The 22,266-nt window shown below is 34.4% G+C and overlaps 1 protein-coding gene across 5 annotated transcripts in view; it reads right to left on the reverse strand.

Moving 5' to 3' along the window:
- The window catches only part of LOC147066928 (uncharacterized), a 95,474-nt gene that overhangs the window by 33,307 nt on the left and 39,901 nt on the right, over positions 1-22,266 (reverse strand). For all 5 annotated transcript variants that reach the window (XM_085954708.1, XM_085954706.1, XM_085954705.1 and 2 more), the window contains exon 2: positions 9,975-10,070. In XM_085954708.1, coding sequence (XP_085810834.1) covers positions 9,975-10,070 — 96 coding nt within the window. The remainder of the gene's footprint in view (positions 1-9,974; positions 10,071-22,266) is intronic.

Consider the following 22,266-nt stretch of genomic DNA (forward strand, 5'->3'; position numbering starts at 1 on the left):
TGCAATTTCTAATTAACAAATAAATTATTAATAAATAAATGCCTATATGATTGTTTTTCTTTGATTAAAACGTTGCTTCCCTCTCGACGTAATAATAGGCGTATTAAATTAGATTAGGCTCGTCGATAGTTAGTTATAAAATGATGTGTAAATTTTAACTGTTAAACTTCACACCCACGATGACCGCACGGCTTAAGCGTCAGCCTATAGCGTCGTGGGTCCCAGGTGGTTCGAATTCTGAGTCTGGCAAGTACACATATTGTTTTCCAATTTGTGTATGAGTCAGAGTATGGACCTAACAGGTTGAGCAAGTGGCTGACATCCATCTCTCGTAAAAACAGAATCTGTTAATACAAATCTCCACTCTGTGGAGACCCATAAATATGATCTTAGGATCGGACATGGTCGAAAAAAAATATTTATATATTTCGTAAATATTTGCTACTAAATTTATAATGAAAACATGTCACAAAACATTGTTTATTAAGTCGTTAATATTATTTCATCATCATCACCAGCCGGGGTCAATCCACTGCTGGATGAAGGCCTCCCTAAGCTTTCTCCAACTCTCTCGGTCCTGTGTCGTTTGCTGCCACGTATTTCCACCGAACTTTACCAGTTTGTCAATCCAGCGGCTTTTAGGGCGACCCTGTGGCCATTTCGTACCCCTTGGGTACCATTGGATGACGGCATTTGTCCAGCGGCCGTCCTTTCGGCGAACAATGTGCCCCGCCCATCTCCATTTCAGCTGTTTGGCAACGTCTATTAAACTATAATAAACACAGATTTAAAAAAAAAACTAACTTTTACCCATCGCCGGGATCCAGAAATTCCGGTATAGAAAATTCAGTCCGGGATCGCAATCCCTAATACCTGCCCAACTACAACTTTGATAATGTATAAAGTATCACTTTTTTTTTTAAATATATCTACCAAAACAGTAATAAAGCCACATCTTTTTTGTAAGTGTGTCATTTCCGTTCTTAACCGTCTTGCACGAAAATTTGAGTAATTATTCATCTTTTTAATTCGGCCATGATTCCTCCTGCATAATAGGTATATTTTAGGATTTCGTCATAATAAAAATAATATATTTTCACCGTCCAACTCCTTTCGGATTGAATATGTACCTACTGGTATTTTTTATTTGGTTAATTAAAGAATACGTAATTGGTTTAATTAATTACAGAATAAATTCAGTGTAGCACTACAGTTTTTTCAAGATGATTTATTTGTATATTATGATGCCAACATGCTTTAACATGATGTCTAAAACGTGGAGTTTCGTTGTAACTCCATCCATATTTAATTAAATATACATGAATCTAATCAGGGCTTTTTTCCATTTAACGCGGTGGAACGGCGTTCCGGCACCTTTTTTCACGGTTTTATTTCAAAATCAATTAAACGAAAAAATATTTGCGCTTAAGTAATTACAATAATAATTCGTTAAAATGATAAAATAAGGTACAGGTGGAAGCCATTTTGAATGTTGGCGTGTTAGTGTTAGTGAAGTAACCGTATAGTTTAAATAGCAAACCTGCGTATGTAACTAGCTTCATACGTATGTCTTTGCGTATTATGATTTTGACAGTTTGACGTTTATCGCATGGCGGCATCTGCGTATATTGTTATTTACGTTTATTTAGTCAGTTTGTGTTACGATTACGTGTTGTGCAACTATTTTATATATTATTTAGTGCAACCCCAAGTTTAAATATGAAAAAAATTTCCTGTTACTTCTCAACCACCGGCAGCGGCGCCGATTCCGCAAATAAAAAGCTCAAAACAGTAACAGAAACGATGACAGAAGATATGGAAATATCGGTACATGTAGATGTTCCTGAATCATCTCGAGCTGATCTCGGGGATCAGGGTCGAACTCAAAACGATTGGCCAGACTGCTGGTCATTAGATCAAAAAAACGATTTTTGCTCAAAAAACGAATGGTTGAACGTACACAAAATGAAACTTGGCTGCACAATTTGCAGAAACGTTGGAACTCTTGGAACTGAAACGACAATGGGAATGAAAATATCCAAAGAATGGGCCAATAATGAAATCACGTATTCTGGGAAAGAGAGGAAGCTACAATTGGGGTCACTTCGAAAAAAAAAATTCGATCACAGAGGATCTATTGCACACAAAGCAGCGTTAAAAATCATTTCTGAGGCCAAAAAAAAGCAGATTGAAAATACTTTTTTAAAATCGTTATCTCGCGAAAAAGTAATAACAGCAAACATTTTTCGAACTGCATATAAAGTAGCTAAGGAAAATCAATCATTCAATATGTTTGAAAGTGAAATTAATCTCCAAGAACTAAATGGGATCGAAATGGGTCATATTCTCCATTCCACTAACGCATGTATTAACATTGTAAATCATATATGTGATGAAATGAGAAAAAATGTTTTCAAAGAAATTGTTCAATCGAAAAATATAATTTCTTTGATAATTGATGAGTCTACCACCATAAGCCAAAAAACCACCCTCATTGTGTATGTTCGATGCTGTGTCGAAAGTGTTGGAATGAATTCACCAATTAATTTGTTTTTGGATTTGATTGAACTTAAAGACGTAACGGCAAAAGGAATATTTGAATCATTACTCCAATCTCTTGATTTATATGGGATGACAGAAGGATATTTAAAAAAATATTTAGTTTCGGTTGCATGCGACGGCGCTGCTGTGATGTTAGGTTCTAAAAATGGAGTGAAAAAATTGCTGACAGAAAAATTTCCTTCAATTATAGTTTGGCATTGTACTAATCACAGATTAGAATTATCAGTAAGTGATGTTGTAAAGAAAATTTCAGGGATCAATAGATTCAAATCATTTATTGATAAACTTTATGTTTTATACCACGCGTCGCCGAAAAATAATAGAGATTTGCATTTATGTGCAGAATCACTAAGCGTTGAGGTACTGACAATCGGAAGAGTTTTAAGTACCCGATGGGTGGCATCTAGTTTTCGTTCAGTTTCGGCTGTGTGGAATAATTATGAATCCCTTGTGCGTCATTTTGAAGAAGCGATGAATGACCCTACAAGAGATAGAAATGACAAGTGCACTTACAGTGGCTTAAAGAACAAAATAACATCAACAGCATTTTTATTGGATCTAGCATTGATGTGCGACGCTCTCCAAGAATTGTCGGAACTTAGTTTGGACCTACAAAATCGCAATGTGAACCTTTACATTGCAAATCGAAAAATAAATGAACTCGTTCAAGTTTTTGAAGAAAGAAAACAGAATTTTGGACCCTATTATAAATGTGCTGCAGCTGCTATAAGCAATCTGCATTTTCGTGGAGTTTTACTTCACGAAAAAGTTTCTAAAAATGATCCTCCTATTGATCCGAAAATATTTTATTCCACGTTGAAAACGTCAATTGAAAAAAGGCTGCTAGATAATAAAGATGCTGAGTTTGCACTTTGGGCTCGCGTACTTGACCAAAAATATTGGCCTGAAGACATTGATAATCGGTTGACATTTGGAGAGATGGAAATTAGAAACATTTCGATCAGGCTACAACTAGATGAACGAGAAATGATTCGTGGATTTCGCGAATACATTCTCGAAAAGACATATTCTGAAAAACTCTTGCGTTTGGTATATGCTCTGAATTCTATTCCCATTTCTTCAAGTGAATGTGAACGGGGGTTTTCGCAAATGAATCTTATTATTACCCCAACAAGAGCTTCGTTAAACACTAAAACAGTTTCGGCACTCTTGTTCATCAAACTCGTGGGACCACCCTTGACACTTTTCGATCCTTCAAAATATGTTGATAGGTGGTTACTTAAAGAAAGATATTCGGCCTTAGACTCTAACACTAAGAAAAGGAATCGAGATGATGTATCAGACGAGAATTGGAAAAAACTTTGGAAATCACTCTAAACTTTTATTCAAGTTCATAAATAAATACATTACATATGTATTTACAATTATATTTTAAATTTAGTCTTATTTAGTCTTATTTGTACAATATATTTCAAATATAATGTATGTATTTTATTGTTTCTGTAGCTTTGTTTTGACTAAAATAAAAAATTATCGTAAAAATCAACCTTTTTTTGTTCGCTTCGTGGCATAGCTCCTTTAAATTTCATTTAAGTGACATTTGAATATAATTTTATTTAGTAAAAAGCTTGACATGAAGTGAGTTCCGGCACCTTTTTTTTTAAAAAAAAAAAGCCCTGAATCTAATTAACAATTACTAAGTATTAAATAAAAATCACACAAAAACATACATACTCGTAACTGGGTTCCACGAGAATTCGAAAAAAGTTTTTGGTAATAAATACTATCGGTTATCCTTGATCAACAATTAAGTTCCTATTTTGAATTATTTCATGATTAGCATCAAACGCATCATTGAAATACCTACATATCGAAAATGTGACGACAATGCATGAAGAAATACATTTTTATGAATTGAGTGGTCAGTGAAGACTGAGTCTCGAAAATAATTAGTTAATTACAATAGTTTACGCTGTTTACGGACTAGGAAAGTGGTTGCGAACTTATGGCACGCGTGCCACCAATGACGCGCGAGATGATTTTCCATGGCAGACGTTTGAAGAGAAAAAAATACTTATAATAATAATACGTCATGATAGATCGCATTTTATAAAAAAATAGCAGGCGAATACTCTTCAAGAATAAGTTTAATGTAAATATTATATACTTGTTTGGGGTTCGAGGATGATGAAGAAGAAGTCGAAGATGTATGCAGGAGCGAGTTTTATTGGGCGTAACGGTTGGTACAATAGTATGTTACAGCAGTTATGTTACAATACTGAACTTATGATAGGTACGGATCCGAGGTCCGCATATCGGTACAATCAGATGTTGGGCGAAGCGATATAGAGACTGCGATGGTAACAGACTGGAAACATATCTTCGAGTGACATTTTGATAAATCAGTATTCGTAATTTATAGAGTCAAACGTAATACCTAAACATTATATTCTAGTACATAATTATATTGAACGAGTCATCGGTTTAAATACGAGTAGCTGTGAATTTTATTTATTACTAGCTGAAGTACCCGACTTCGCACAGGGTCGCTTCGTGGTTATATTTATCTTAGATATTTGAAAACTAATAAGAGGTAATTATTTTTTTAATATTAAAATATCTTTGTAATACAATATGGCAATATGAAAATAATTCTAATAGGAGTAAAGGTCAAACATAAGAACACTAAATTAAAATCGAATCCAAAATATGAAAACGTTATTAATGTTATTAATATGTAGTAAAAAAAATTAAATTGGATGGAACAAACAAACAACAAACTTTGTATTTTATATAATAATAATTTAGAAACCTTCGCAGGTGTGCGCACAACAACTGACAAAAGTTTCATCGCAATCGGATGAATGGTATAGGAACGCATACGAATAGTAGAAGAAGATGATTTTCTAAGTCAGAAATCTTCGTGGGCACGCGCATGACAACTCACCAAAGTTTCATTGCATTTGGATTAATGGTATAGGAACGCATACAAATAGAAGAAGAAGAAGATGGTTGTACTAATTCAAAAACCTTCGCGGGCGTGCGCACAACAACTGGTCAAAATTTCATCACAATCGGATGAATGGCATAAGAACGCATACAAATAGAAGAAGAAAAAGATGATTGTACTAATTCAGAAACCTTTACGGGCAAGGGCACAACACTTGATCAAAATGTCATTGCAATCGGATGAATGGTATAGGAACGCATACGAATAGAAGTAGAAGATGATTTTCTAATTCAGAAATCTTCGTGGGCATGCGCACGACAACTCACCAAAGTTTCATTGCAATCGGATGAATGGTGTAGGTAGGCATTCGAATAGAAGAAGAAGATGATGGTTGTACTAATTCAGAAACCTTTGCAGGCGTGCGCACGACAACTCACCAAAGTTTCATCGCAATCGGATGAATGGTATAGGAACGCATACGAATAGAAGAAGAAGAAGGCAGTTGTACTAATTCAAAAACCTTTGCGGGCTTGCGCACAACAACTGGTCAAAATTTAATCGCAATTAGATGAATGGTATAAGAACGCATACGAATAGAAGAAGATAGAATAGAAGAAAAAGAAGAAGAAAATGGTTGTATCAATTCAGAAACCTTTGCGGGCGTGAACACAACACTTAATCAAATTTTCATTGCAATCGGATGAATGGTATAGGAACGCATACGAATAGAAGAAGACGAAGATGGTTGTACTAATTTAGAACTCTTCGCGGGCGTACTCACAACAACTGGTCAAAATTTCATCGCAATCGGATGAATGATATAAGAACGCAAACAAATAGAATAGAAGAAAAAGAAAATAGTTGTAACAATTCAGAAACCTTTGCGGCGTGAGCACAACACTTGATCAAAATTTCATTGCAATCGGATGAATGGTATAGGAACGCATACGAATAGAAGATAGAATAGAAGAAGAAGATGGTTGTACTAATTCAGAAACCTTCGCGGGTGTTGACACAATTACTGACAAAAATTTTATTGCAATCGGATGAATGGAATAGAAATGCATACGAATAGAAAAAGAAGAAGAAGATAGTTGTACTAATTCAAAAACCATTGCGGGTGTTACCACAACAACTGACGAAGGTTTCATCGCAATCGGATGAATGGTATAGGGACCATACGAATAAAAGAAGATAGAATGAAGAAGAAGAAGAAGAAGATGGTTGTACTAATTCAGAAACCTTCGCGGGTGTTGGCACAATTACTGATGAAAATTTTATTGCAATCGGATGAATGGAATAGGAACACATACGAATAGAAAAATATAGAATAGAAGAAGAAGAAGAAGATGGTTGTACTAATTCAAAAACCATTGCGTGTGTTACCACAAAAACTGACGACGGTTTCATTGCAAATGGATGAATGGTATAGGGACCATACGAATAAAAGAAGATAGAATGAAGAAGAAGAAGAAGAAGAAGAAGAAGAAGATGGTTGTACTATTTCAGAAACCTTTGCGGGTGTTAATACAACAACTGACGAAGGTTTCATCGCAATCGGATGATTGGTATAGGAACCATACGAATAAAAGAAAATAGAATGAAGAAGAAGAAGAAGATGATGATTTTTCTAATTCAGAAACCTTCATGGGTGTGCATACAACCACTTACCAAAATTCCAACGCAATCGGATGAATGGTATAGGAACGCATACGGGACAGACACACAGACAGACAGACATACAGACAGACAGACATTCATTTTTATATATTAGTATAGCCTATACTCTTCCCGCAAGTGCAAGCAATAAGTTTACAAAGTTTTATTGCAATCGGATGAACGGTATGGCTGCGCATTAAATACGAACAAACAAACACACAAATATTAATTTTTATATATTAGATTACAGTCATGATATAATATGATACTATAAGAATGGATATTAGACTAATTTTCCATTGCGATAACGTATTTCATATCGCCATCCAATCTGCTGATACGCTGGGAATTTATTATTGCGGTCGAATAATTTGATACATTAAAAATATATATTTGATCACCAATATACTGACAGCTACACTTGCATAGGTCGGTCCTTAGACTTTATCCGTCACATATAACCTAATCTAACCTAACCTCATCAGGCGGCGTGGGATGCCGCGCTACGGACCTCTAATTTTGATCGATTTACAATGCTTGAGTACTCTGTAGCAAGAGGACGCCACATCCGATCGGAGCAATTTTGGTGTCAATTTGTGCGTAAAGAACAAAACTAATTAATACATTAACAAACAATTTTATTTCTACCCGCTAAAAACGACTGCACCAAATAAGAAACAAAAACTTGGTGAACCTAGCAGACAGTTTAAAATTGGTGGACCGAAATGTTTGGCGTAATTGAAAAAAAAAGTGATAAATCTACATGTGTGCGATGTTTTGTAAGTGGTATCTGGAACATCATCATTTTAATAGGGTTTTAAAAAAAATATTTTTTACACATCTTATCCATTTATCCATTTATTTATTATTAATACAATTGCATATAATTTGATCTAAGTTTATAGGAGGTAATCAGGCAAAGAGGCCTAACAGCAAAGAGTGCAAAAAGGTACAAAGTTATAAAACGTATACGGGGCGGTAATTTTAGTTAAAGCACTTTTCTGGGTACCTATATCAATTGCTTATTGATTTACACGTCTCTTTTGTAATCTCTGGATTTTAATAGGCATCGTCTAGGTAGGGGTTCCCAGAGATTTTACAAAATGCTCCAAGGGTCCCCCAAACCAAAAAAGGTCGACAATCTCTGGTTTAGAGTGTTAAGACTATACAGAGAAATGAACCCCTCATTGATAAATTGGCAGTGCCCCACTCTAGTACCTACTGATCCGTCTGAATCAAAAACACCAATGTATATTATATGACTTCGTTGGACCACGCTGGCTTTGATGCTAATGCCCCCAATTAAATTAATTGAGATGAACAATTATCAAAGTGAACTAATTGATTTAATTAGCGCTAATTGAATAATTTGAATTCAAATCACTGTCCGCGTAGAAATACTTCGTGAGTGCACAAATAAAGCCAGTGCCTTGTTGAATCGTCAAATTGATATGTGGCAGTTTTACGTAGGTAATATACCTAGTTCATTTTCTTCCCATCTGACCACACCCTCAACTAAGCAAATTTCTTGGATTTGTTCACTTTTTATGTGATCGATGAAGGTTTGTTCGGATGTGTCCGAGCGATCTCATTTCTAGAGGTCGCAACATTCATACATTTTGTTTTAGCTGGATCTGCTCTGGTATCAATTCCATATAGGTAGGTACTATTTATAATAAATTGGTCTTAACTAGATTTCTTATCCGCATTTCAATACAGGTAGAGTTCAGTTTTAATTACATAAAATATGTCGATAACGACGCAACCAAATTCGCGCAATTAGCAAATTGACCTTTATTGTAATGCATGTAGAGTTCAACTCTTGACAATAGTAAGCGGTGTCTACATTGGCAACAAGTTGCTGGCAACCTCATTAAATTTCACGATAATTATAATTTATATGACCATAAATTATTTAGCAACTTGTTGCCAATGTGGACGCGGCATTACGAACGATATAGCTATCGACTAAAAATTGGAGTTTAATATTATACTTTGGTACTTAACAGAGGCGTGAGGTGATAAAATTGTTGGAGGGATACTGTTGAAAAATACATAATATTATAATATATCCAGTTTTAACGATCAGAGGAATCAAAGTTAAATCGAATCAACCAAAAAATTCCACATTAAATACACAATATTGTTGCATAGTACTTTATCGAAAAATTCTTGGGGTGCGCCCGATTTACAGCATCTATGGACCGCACGTCACTATTACTTACCTAAGTAGGTACTGGACATGACCCTCACATCCTGAAGCAGGCCCCCAGGCTAGGTTCTTTGGTGGGGCCCCCTACCTATCGCTAAGGATAAAGACTGTATGACGCTCTACCGTGGCGTTTTCCAACGGTGTACGCGGTAAAATTAATGTGTATATTTAGTGTTTTTTTTGTATATTTTAACACATCCATTTGAATTATGCAGTTGTCGAATATCGATACACAATTAGAAATTGTATTGTATAACCACATAATATTTAATAATAAATCATAGGCGACTTTTTTTGATTATTAGGGCAAATTGTAATGTGTGTTAATCTCACTTATCTGGTCGACTCGCCACACCGGGCCCCCCCTGAGCCCGGGCTCCCAGGCTAGAGCCCTGTCAGCCCCCCCCTTTATGGGGACCATGGTACTGGAAGTTTAAATATATTAAGTATGTAAATGTTATCTTGATTAATATTACGAGGGTGTCGCTTCAGAAGTTTCCAAGGGCCGTGTAAAAAAACCACGCGCTGGTGCCACACGGAATCGGTGATACTCACTACAACCAATCAATCAAACCGAATCTTCAAACAAAAATTGGAATAACAATATCATGATAGAAATGTTCTACTTACAACGTCATCCTTGGAGTCACACTCGCAGAAGACGCTTGACACTTTCGGCGTGGCGGTTTCTCCCAACACTCGCACCAGCTCCACACCAACGCCATGCTGGAAGAAGAAGAAAAGACAACTGATTATACTGGATCATCTTTCATCTATTATGATGATAAAAATTTCGTATAAAAATCATATAGTATAAAAACGTGAAGGAAAACGGGGTTTCGTATAATAGTTACAACTGATCACACGTATTTAGAAACAAAGGTAGAACTATTTTTAACAATCGTGCTTTCGACCTGTCACAGAGCTACCCCAAGAGTTTTTCATATTTTTGTGTCGCTAGATTTCAAAATCAGCCAAGTCCATAATATATAGATAGGAGAAAAACAGCTTTTTGTTTTCTCAAATACAGTCACAAGGGTGAAAGTTTATATTATTTCGAGTATAGAATATTTAAAATTAATAAATTCCACGTTTTGATAATGCAGAAATGTTAGGAAGCAGTAGTTCTTCAGCAATTCACAAAAATGTCAAAAATACCTAAAGGTGGACTTGGCTGATTTTGAAATATAGCACACTTCTAAAAAAAAAAAATGTCATGCTACCTATTATAAAACTCATAAACCCAACAAAACGTTTTTCGCAATTTTCTCGAAATGGTAATTAACGGATAGCTCTACATATGATTATAATATACGTCTCGAATATTAGCTATGACATACAAATCATATGTTAATAATAAGAAATGCGAATAGTGGCAAAAACGTTCTAATTATTTATTAGAAAAGCATAATATTTTGCCACTGACCAAATAGCGTCATATCAATTTCGGCTTGAGGGCGTTTACAACGATGCAGCTATCTTCCAATTTTGATCCAATTTCGATTGGCGGAAGAAGCTTTCTTTGATAGAAAAATTAACGAACGCACTCTGCAATCAACACCCTCAAATATGCGTGTAAGCATTTTTTTATGAAGAGGGTCCTTTAGTAAAACTGGGTAGGTATAACGAAAAATAAAAAGAAAGATTACCCAACCCACATACACTAATGACCTGTTTGTTTTCTAACGCAAAATTAAAGAAGCTATTATCGTTGCCAACTTCTCGATTGTTTTTCGCAACATCTACAATATTATAATAACTTGTGTGTATGCCTAGCAACATAATATCATTTTGGTGACTAGTAGGTAAATACATATTGTTTTTATACTTAAAAATAAAGTAAAATCATTTCGTCTATAACACGTATTATCGGTAGATTATAAACTTGTGATAAAGTTCGATACCGGACCGCGCAGACTTAACTAGAGAAAATATAACCGGATGTCGGGTACTCGCTACTAACCGGTGCATCACTAATATCGTCTTTCACAACATATTACAGCGAAGTGTTGAAAAGGTATTTTTGAATATCCGTTATCGGAATTTCGAATTGGACGGCGCGGATTTAAAATTATAATAAAAATATCCATTTAGCTATTTGCATTCAATGGATAACATGCATCCGTAGGTATTCAATGTGTGCAGTAAAATTATTAGGTATACTGGAGTCACTTGACCGTAGACAATCCCCCAGATTCAAACCGCGATATGCTTATACCCGTATACCAGTGGCGAAGGGTGAAGGTAGACTGTTAAGATTCGACATAAATAGCGCGCACTAAACTTTGTCAGCTCTACTTAATTTGTTTTCGTTGAACTAATAATACAATTTGCAGATGGTACTGGTCAGTTTTTAAAATCCAATTAAACCCTGTCTAAGCCAAACCATAATAGGTTAGGTATGCTATGGGCGATCCGACAAAAACAGTGCACACAATTTCTGTCATACTTATTTGTTTTCGTTTCATTCTCAAAATCTTGTGAATTATTTTATTAAAAATTGTTAGCACGTTCAAGTACACGTTATAACTAAAAATATTTGGCGAGAGCCGGGCGTCGGTTAGTAATAAGTAATAAGGTAATTACTTGATTTAATACACAAAAATCGATAGTCAATAATAACGCAATTTGATAAGCATTATTTCATGTATGACCTACTAGTTTAAATTGTCGTCATTAGATAGGAGGCTCATAGTGTCATAGCATAATTTGTTAATGCACGGATTGGCACGACACCAATGGTTATACGGGTTCAAATCCCTTCGAGTTTCGTATTTTTTTTCTAGTGGGTATATAATATTATCTGAGGTGTTTTCAAGTGATGTATGACAACAATTACGTTTGACTGACATAGTTTAGTGAGCACTATTTATGTTGGATCTTAACAGCCTACCTCCAACCTTCGCCACTGCCGTATTTAGTACGTTGGTAATCCATTTAAATTTCAATTTGTTATAATTAGAATCAACAATGTATGTACTAACAAGCAGCCCTCGTGGCTCCCCTAAAATACGGTAGGGAATCGCGTGAGAAAAGGGGTAGAATCTAGGGGCGGCAGGTTATATGAAAGTATGGTGAAGCAGGCAAGTATGGTGAAAAAGTATGTTGAGGCAGGCTGGTAATCAATTTGCGGCAAAATTTCCACGTTAACATTATATTATATGGGTACGTTATAATGACCAAAGTAAATCCTCCTTGATGCCCTGCATTTTTTTAATCGCGTCGCTATTTCTCGTAAGTTGGCGGATATTGTTGGCCTGCTTCATTCAGTTGTATGAGTGAGCCGATTCTTTTCCCCTCTTTTTATTTAATACCTCTATGGGTAGAATGTTTTAAGGAGGGTGGTACGGTCAGGATGAACACTGTTTTGGTAAAACTGATGTACCTATTGACACGGAAAAATTACGAAGTTATGTAAGTATAATATTTTGTTAATACAACGCGTGTGTGGGACAAATCTAAGTTAATACCGCGTCGGATTGCTTCGACAGGGAACCCACCATGCCGGGCCCCCAGGCTAGAGCTCTGTCACCCCCCCCCCCATTGTGGGGGCCATGATCTACAGTCTACACACTACTTTCATTTAGGCTTCATGGTCTGTTGTGGTGATAAAAAGAATAAAATATATTTATATAAATCTTATTATTACATTAGTACAGCTTAGGGAATCCAATCCCGAGCCAAAATTCTGATCCCGGGATTTCGGGATTACAATTTAACAATCCCGGGATCCCGGGACTGGTCCCGGGATTGGCATTTTTTTCCATTGTTAATATAAAAATTTTATATTTACAAATAACATTGATAAAATCGGTCAAAAATAAATCTAGTATAATTTATACTATTTAAGACATTTATTGTTAATATTGTATACGTTCAATCTTGGAAATACACAAGTTTAATGGAGTAAATAATATTGTGATATAAATAATATTGTAATATAAATAATAATGTGAATTTAATATGAGATTGCTGTTTCTGATAGTAAAGACATAATGAATGGATTAGCGAGATTTAAAATAGTAAAGCAAATAATCATGGCGTACTTATGGCCTTTCCGCTTCATAAATCTAATTAGTCAGCCAAATATGAAACTGCCGTAAAACGTATGATAGCATGGTGGAATTACTTTGTTAAAAGTGCGAAGTATTGTTTTTTTCCAATCTTTCTCATTTTTAATAATTTATGTGAAAAAATAAAATGAATCGGTAACCTACACATGGGTATAAATCAAACTTCATTCAAACTCAGTTTATTTCTAATGTATTTAATTTTTATTAAAAGTATGTTTTCTGTTATATTTTCGCTTTTATTTTATTTTCCATAAAAATTGATAAAAAAATCAATCCCGAAATCTCGGGATTATGTTTATCAATCCCGGGATTCATAGGTATTGAAAATAGCTCGGGATCCCGGGATTGGAATCCCTAGTACAGCTGATGTAATGCTGAAATAACTAGGTAAATGTTCATAAATTCTAAGCTACGGAGTCGGGTAAAAAATAATCAGTGATGTGATGATGTATGATTAAAGTCCAAGTAATTAAATCCACAAAGCAAGGATAATCATTTTTATAGTACGTCCACACTTCTGCGAGACACGCGATGTCACGATAATACTCCTCGGTCAAGAATCGAGTGACGACAAGTGTCATTATTTCACATCAAAATAAAAATAAATATTGTACAACGAAAACCGCATTATAATAAAATAATAATAATATGCTTGCCTATTATGGTAGGTATGATTACCACAACAAAATAATTGCATAAAATTTGATAAAGCATTCGGGTATTTTACGCGTGGATACACAACCAATAAAATGACATCCAGATTTTGGCGGGAATTTAAATGTTTCATTGTAAGTTAGTAGCCTGTAGGTACTGTAATTAGAATCTAACTGGATTATTTAGATATAAAATAAACTACCTAACCTATATGTACCTACTTATAACCATAACCGTAGGCATGGCCCCCACATCATGAAGCGGGCCCCCAGGCTAGGATGTTTGGTGGGCCCCTCTACCTATCGCTAAGGGTAAAGTTAGTGTGACGCTCTACAGTAACGTTTTCCAAGTGGTGTATTTTTAGCGATTTTCTATATTTTTAATATGTACGAGTTCGTCCATTTGAATTATGGAGTTGTCGAGTATCGGCACACAGTAAAAAATTGCATCGTACAACCAAATGAGTACCTTGGTATCAAAGTGGGACAAACGCCACCTCCCACTAAATTCATGTTTTAATTGATTATGGTAGTACAAGTGTTGCTCTTTTCAAAAAATCTACCAAGAGTATCAAAAACGGTAGTTTTCATAGATTTTTGAGTTTAAAGTTGGTATGTTATATGAAAAACGGACACTTATCACACATGTTTGTGAGTTCCTGTAAAATTTTGTATATGGCTTATTTCCCACTTTGATACTAAGCTACTCAAATAGTTTTAATTATTAATATTATCAAGCTACTACTTACTATTAGAGCAAATTTGTGATCTGTGTTTATCTCACTTATCTGGTCAGCACGCCACGCCGGGCCCTTCCTGAGCCCGGGCCCCCAGGCTAGAGCCCTGTCAGCCCCCCCTTGTGGGGGCCATGATCGTAGGTATACTATACTTTTATGTACACCTTTTTAGTTGTTTACTAAAAACGATTAACATTATTTATCAATTCATATTTATAATTTATGAGGATTGAGGTGGATATCTTTGAACGATATTCGATGCTTCTGCGATACAATTTAAATATAAAGCAAAGGCTATCTCCTTTTACAACGTAATCGTCATAGATGTGTGGTGTTTATTTTTTCACTCATTATCCGTTTAACATAATTCAAGGCTTGGCTAGTTAAAAATGAATTCCCTAATAATTTTTCGTTGGTTACCTTTATGATAATGATAAATAATAAAAGTAATACTTGTCGACTATGATGTCATATAAACAGAATAAAGTTTCAGTGCATTTTTCGAAAACTGTTATAAAACCATTATACCGGTATAGACTTGGAAGCCTGAGGCACTGAGTGATTTTCAGCCCCCCACGATAAAAATTAAAATACAAACGATAAAATTCTAACCACCAACGTACTTATACCTACGTCAATATACCTATTTCCTTTCTTAGAATCCTACCTACGTATGTGTTCACGTGGTTATGTTATACAATATATTAGTTGCAGTGATTTTGCTGTGCTTTTGTTTAAATTATTTCGATTTTTAATTTATTAGAATAGGTAGGTATTTTTGTGCAAATTACTAATTAAATCGGTGGTTTGAACTGTTTCAAGGCCCCTTTTTAAATCATTCGACGAATCGATTACGTCGAATGCGTCAAATAAAATCGTCAATGTGTAAAAAAACTCTTGAATGAATTTATATAATGTAATAATATTATTATGTTCCGAATTTTCGACATTTATATAAAATGACGACAGTGTTAATGTCAACTGTGCTGGCGTAGCCTTCAAATCAAATAAGGAAAATTTAAACTGTTAGGTCCAAATATCGATCCAAGTTACCTTGGCAGACCTTTAAATTTAGTGCCAATGCCCTGCCCTGATTGCGCATGATTTTAATAAGAAAAGACAAAACTCGGAGCTGGACGACAGAATCGCGGACAAGAAATTTAATTTACTGAACATTACCTGCTGTTTACATATTAATATGTAAAAATAGTTTTTAAAAAAAAGTGGAGTATAATCAGGTAGTAGATATCGCTTCGAATATTGATACATTCCACTTGCATGAGAATGAGTTTAGGTAGACGTTGTTCTATAATAATATGTATATACCCATACCTACTGTTTATAGGTACTGCTCTACTTTCTTTGTTTATTCATATCGTGTTGTGAATGTCGTTAATTTTTAATTTGTAAAGTTCACTATATATAAACGTAGACTTAAAACGCCCACAATAGCCGAGCGGTTTATAATGTCGTGGGTCCTGGGTTCGAATCCCGGGTCTGACAAAAATTCACATGTTGTTTTTAAATGTGTGTTTGGACCCAGAGTATGGATCTAATAGGTTGAGGCAAGTGGCGAACTCCCATTTCTCATAAAAACAAAAATATGTTAATACAAATCTCCACTCTGTGGAAGCCCATATTATGATCTTTTTGGATCGGATATGGTCAAAAAAAAAAAAAAAAAGAATGTCTGTATTCTATAAACTGGCGTACACGTCACAAGGAAAGCATTGTGCCATCGCATTCAACTGTTGCAAGTTTTCAATGGAAGGGAACGAGATGGATGCTGAAGCGGGGGGGGGGGGGGGGGAACCGGCACGCCAGCTTATAAAAATCAGACTCTACGTAGTAATTACTCTAATAATCTATTATTTAGAGTAGAATCGAATAGAGCTTAAGTGTATTAATATTATTATATCATTTTAGACGACTTTAATATAAAAAAGTAAATTATAAATATAATCTCTGATTATTACGTTTAGGTAAGTAGGTACCAATGAATATTAATTTGACGTCGTAAAATTATATTTTGTATGACTATTACAATATACAATTTATAGTGACATGCATTTTTACAAACATAGATGAAAAACGTATCTACGAATTATTAAAAAAAAATCTACATTACAATTTATAGATAACAATGGGACAGATTAATAATAGAATTAATATAAAAGCCATCGCCATGGACCAAAGTTTTGAAGCAGGGTACTTTATGAAGGTCAGGCAAAAAACCAAGTAAAACTAAGCACCCAAACTGTCCTCAAATATTGAATGCACGTTACATTTACGTGACACACGTTAATACATATTAAAGTATTATTATATTTTATATTATTATACTATTGAAAATAACATATTCTTTAACACGTCGACTATGTTTAGGAAAAAGGGCGTAACCCTCGATTTTTCTAAAAGTGCTTTTATTAGATAGGTATTAATAATGTATACCTACAACTAAATACACGTTCTGTGAAAAGGAAGTAAGCCGCAAATGCCGAATTATTATCTAAATTCAGGTTTTAATTGGGCTTTAATTAAGTTTTGATATAAGGAAAAAAGCATTTACCTTAAATTTTAATGATTTTTCTGTAATAGTTTCTTTAATTATTATTAGATCAAAAAGATATTACACCAATTCATCAATCATTTTGCACCCAATGTATGTGCCTATTTTTTATTAATATTGAACCAAAATTATTTGCGTCTCCTGTAAAATTTGTTCTGTGAGGGTTACGCCCTTTTTCCTAAACAAGGACGTGTTTCAGTTATATTTTTTCACACTCGAGAACCATAGCCTGTTATTATACCACGTACAGTATGGTAAGCCAGTTCCCATTTATTTTATGTTCTCTGGATAAAACATTATGGGGTTCAACGAATGCTCATTTTTATGCAGTTTTTGTAAGTTTGAAGTATGAAAAAAAAAATTATCTCTCTTATTGATTATTTAAGTACAATTTAAACTACTTATGTATGTAATTTTCTTAAAAAATGCATGTTTCGTTGACTAAAGTGACGTAACTCATGTCTGTAGTAAGTATATATACCGTTACAATATTTTCCCCTGAAACGAAATTAACTGAGATTCACATATACGTTGCAAGGTCTATCTGTAAGTATACTATTTTGTGCTTATGTATGTGAAATAATAATACATACGCGTAACTCGGGCAGTAGGGCTCACTTTTATGGGTTGGCTAAATTTAACGAATTTGGCACATGGCAAGGTCAAGGTTGACGACGACTGTCTGTCGCCACAAACCTGGGAACCTGCCTATTATTATCAATATTGTTTATTACATTATGAAAGAGACACAGTCACGCAAAATATCCCATGCAATGTAATAATTGAATTCGGTGAGCGGAAAATGATGAAAGTGAGCGCTGGATAAGAAACAAATTTATTTTAGTTAAAAAGTGAACTGCTCAGGTGTAGACGTCGCAACATTTACAAAATAAATGCAACTCTCATGTTTGTATTAATTGCCGAGTGGCGCATTTAATGACGTAGAAGGCCGACGCCCTGTCGATTTTCAGGCCCCCTACAATAAAATAATACCAATCAAATTTTCATTTTCCAATTAAAACCAACCTTTCAGATGTTTTACTGATTTTATTTTGTATAAATTATGCAAACAGAAATTAAATGTAAGTATTTAATTATCTTTTGAACCTTTCCGAAAGATTATAATTAAGGATATACCTCAGTGAGGCATGGTCTAAAAAGATCGTGGCTAGGCGATGCGCGGATTGCGGGTCGCGGGTGCAAATGACGCATGCCGCCGAAATATAATTTCAATTTGTCATATAAATCCAACATGCGTCCATTTAATGTTCTATTAGTAACAATAATAATATATTCATTGATATGTTTTCTTTTTAAAGTGAATGGGTAACGTTTTTAGTCATCATTACACGATTTAAGAATTAATACCCCCGTCTCCATCACGAAACAAATTTACGTATTGACACCTCGACGTTTGCTCTCCGAGTGCCAGCGAGTCCAAAATTTTGTCGCGCCTATAGTTGAAAATTATTTTGTTTCACTGAAGTATCGCCTTAACGGTAAACCCACCTAACCCGTTAGGTCATTGCAATGGATCAAACACACATTGAAAAAAAACCTTTATTGTCCAGACGCGTGAATGAACCGCAATCGACGCCATCACAGAAGGCCGTTTTATCAACATGGCCATTGTGAATGTCTTAATAGGTACATACATTTTTTGTTTAAGAATTCAACATTGGAAACAATATCTATTGTTAACATAACACAATAATTTAGAATTTTTATATGTAGGATGTATCTGGGTTTATTCAATGACGAATGTTAATTATGTATCTACTATTGATCTCGAGTATTATTCAGCCCCAGGGTTCGAAATGGACCGGAGTGCCGTTCCGGTTCATAACACACTTATTTGTATAAAATACCCATAAAATTTATTAACTCAATAGAACATGTTTCTAGCATCTGAACCATTTTAAACTCATTTGAGAAAATACCCGTTCGGTATTATAAAATAATGCCATTACTGTGTAGCTGAGTCTTTCGAGTTTTTCGCAATCACATCAATATGTGGTTTCAGAGAGTTAAATTCCTCGTACATCAGGTCCATATCTACTAATCCAGTCAAATTTAATATAGACACCGCATTCTCTACCTATACTTCTGAAACTTATTTCGTTCTTCATCGTTATAACATAACACATAACTGTGCAAAAATGTTTTCACGTGAAAATCGTAGCGCTGATCGACATAAATTCTTTACAGTTTTCATAGAATTTAAAAAAAATCTTATTTGTATTTGTTGAATGATTGTAAATTTAGCTGTCCTGCGCGAAACAGTCTATTTTTTGATTAAAAAGCGGGACGTCCTGGAAAAATTGGGACGTCTGGCAACGCTGTAATAGATACCATTTTAGTATTTGCCAAATAATAGCGTTGGTGAATTTATAGAGAATAAGTAGGTGAATTACAATAAACTAAATGCGCCAGTGTGTGCGATAAAGTTATATACTTACAGAAGGTAGTAGGTATTACCGATGAGTGGATCAGTGATCACCTTTAGTTAATAAGATCACTCGAGTACAATCAGAATATTACTTAAACAGACAGGTAGGCAAGTAAATTCTTAATACCTTGTAACACGCGATGTTCGTAATAATCTCCATATGATGGATTTAAAAAAGCGAATTAATGTTCCACTGACATTGTATAATTTAAATTTAAGTAGGCATTTAACTAAGTTTGGTTTATATTTATTATTAGCTAAGTTGGCAAAACAATGTATCAATATCATGTTAGACTCCTGATGAACACGCGAATCGAGTTTTTATATGGACAAAAATCTAAAAAGTCCATTTCCCATACCAATTAAAAAATCACGTGCAAATTTTCAAGAACAAAAATATATCGGAATATTATTGTTGAATTTTGTTTCGCTAAATAATACGTATTATACATTATACCTACTTAATAACGTATATGCATGTTTGTGTATGTCAGTGACTCCAAACCATTTTTACTTAGAGGAGATTATCTTGAAACTCGAGGAACCCTAGGAAATACACATGTGAAGTAGGCAATGATATAGGTAAAGTTTTTTGTAAAAGCTCTGTACGAAGACAATGCTATGTTGACATGAACGTACCCGGCCTGCACGACCAATCATATTCAACAAACTATTATCAAATCACTATATAATATTATAATACATTGAATAATATTAATAGGTACTGAATAACCACTATATTTATACGAAACAGTTATGCATAAACCATTTAATTCCACATCAAATAACATTTCATATTAAGTACACAAATTGAAGAGTTTAGAATTTTGAATATCAGAGTTTCTTTGGCGCAAGTGAATGATATTCGTCAGTACATTTAAAAGAGGCCTTGAAACATGTCACAAAGTCATTAAATTGTATTGAAATTTCACACAAACTGAGTGTATAATATTACTCAAACCATAACAAAATTCCTGAATTTATTATTTGGAAAATTTAAAACACATTGTCATCTTTTATCGTATGGGGCCTCTAAATCAGTCAGTGCGTCGGGCTTCTACTTCACAAAACGCGCTACTGGTATGATGTCAATACAGCAATGAATGCATCAAAATTAATTACATATTTGGACTGAGTTATAGACGAATTGAAGACTTTTATCAATTTAGATAAGCTGGCTGTCTCTCAATTATTAACTTCATTTGATTTGTGGGCCAAATCGAGTCATTCCTATATTATGTCTGGGTCACCGCTATCAGTCATCACATCATCAACAGCGCACGATTTAGCAATGCCTTTTAAAGTTCAAAAACACTTTAATAACCAAGGCTGTCTAGTAAGTGTCTACGTCTACAATAATTAATCTATTTTCATAAAATTAATAAACCTGCGAGGCAGTGGTGTAGTCGGCGACCCCGGACTTTTATACGAGACGAAGCAAGCTCCAGATTTTTTCGATCACGTCTCGTAGGATTTCTGTTCATTCAGAAAAGAATCTCATGAATACAGAAAATAATGTATTTTAGGTGGAAAATCGCCTGATTTTAGAAGGAACAGCTTCCGGTGCGTTACGATTAGAGTTGGGTATTTCCCGAGAAAATCTCAATCTCGAGATTCGGGATTTCCCGAAATGATGAAATTTTGAATTCTCGAGATTCGGAATTTCCAAAAAAGATTCTCGAGAATTCTCGAGATATCGGGAAATTTCCAAAAAAAACTTGTAAAAGTCCGAAAATCTGTGTAAAAACACACATTCCAAAAAAATATGATTTTTTTTATTTATGTAAGAAGACAAACAAAATAGAAGTAGGAAAACAAAAATAATTTAAAACATTACTTATTAAAGTAGAATTTCAAAAAACACACACTGTCAATCGCTGCGTCTGACAATCGCGTACGCTTTTGAGACACAAAATTACCTGATGTTGCAAAAATTGCGCTCATTTTGATTCGACGTTGGCTTAATTGTGTTAAATGCCCCGATCAGCCCTTGAATTTTGTTTTTTTCTGTCCACTTTTGTCCATATAGAAAATCGTTTTTTTTTCAATTAATATTTGATAATAAAGAAATCCCGAAAATTTCTCGAGAATTCCCGAAACCCAACTCTAGTTACGATTATGTTATATTTTTTTTATTTTTGTGGAAAATGTACTTACTTAATGAGCCTAAAGGGGGGGGGAGTATTATTAACTATACAATTAAATAGCGTCCTGGCTAGACGTGTTCTCAATCGTATAATAATAATTATTATATTGCACTACAATTTTGGCCTCACTTAAATTGTGTAGGTAATAGTAAAAATACTATACTTTTACGCAAAGTAGATAATTGAAAATACTACATTTCTGATGTTTTCAAAATGAAAATATAACCGCATAACGTTATCCATGTTTTTATGGAAAAAAAACTATAATATTTTGTACATCTTTTTCAAGATGGA

The sequence above is a fragment of the Rhyacophila brunnea genome, unplaced genomic scaffold (assembly GCF_057557595.1).
Source record: "Rhyacophila brunnea isolate RB1 unplaced genomic scaffold, BYU_Rbru_1.0 scaffold_4, whole genome shotgun sequence".
NCBI classification, from domain to species: Eukaryota; Metazoa; Arthropoda; class Insecta; order Trichoptera; family Rhyacophilidae; genus Rhyacophila; species Rhyacophila brunnea.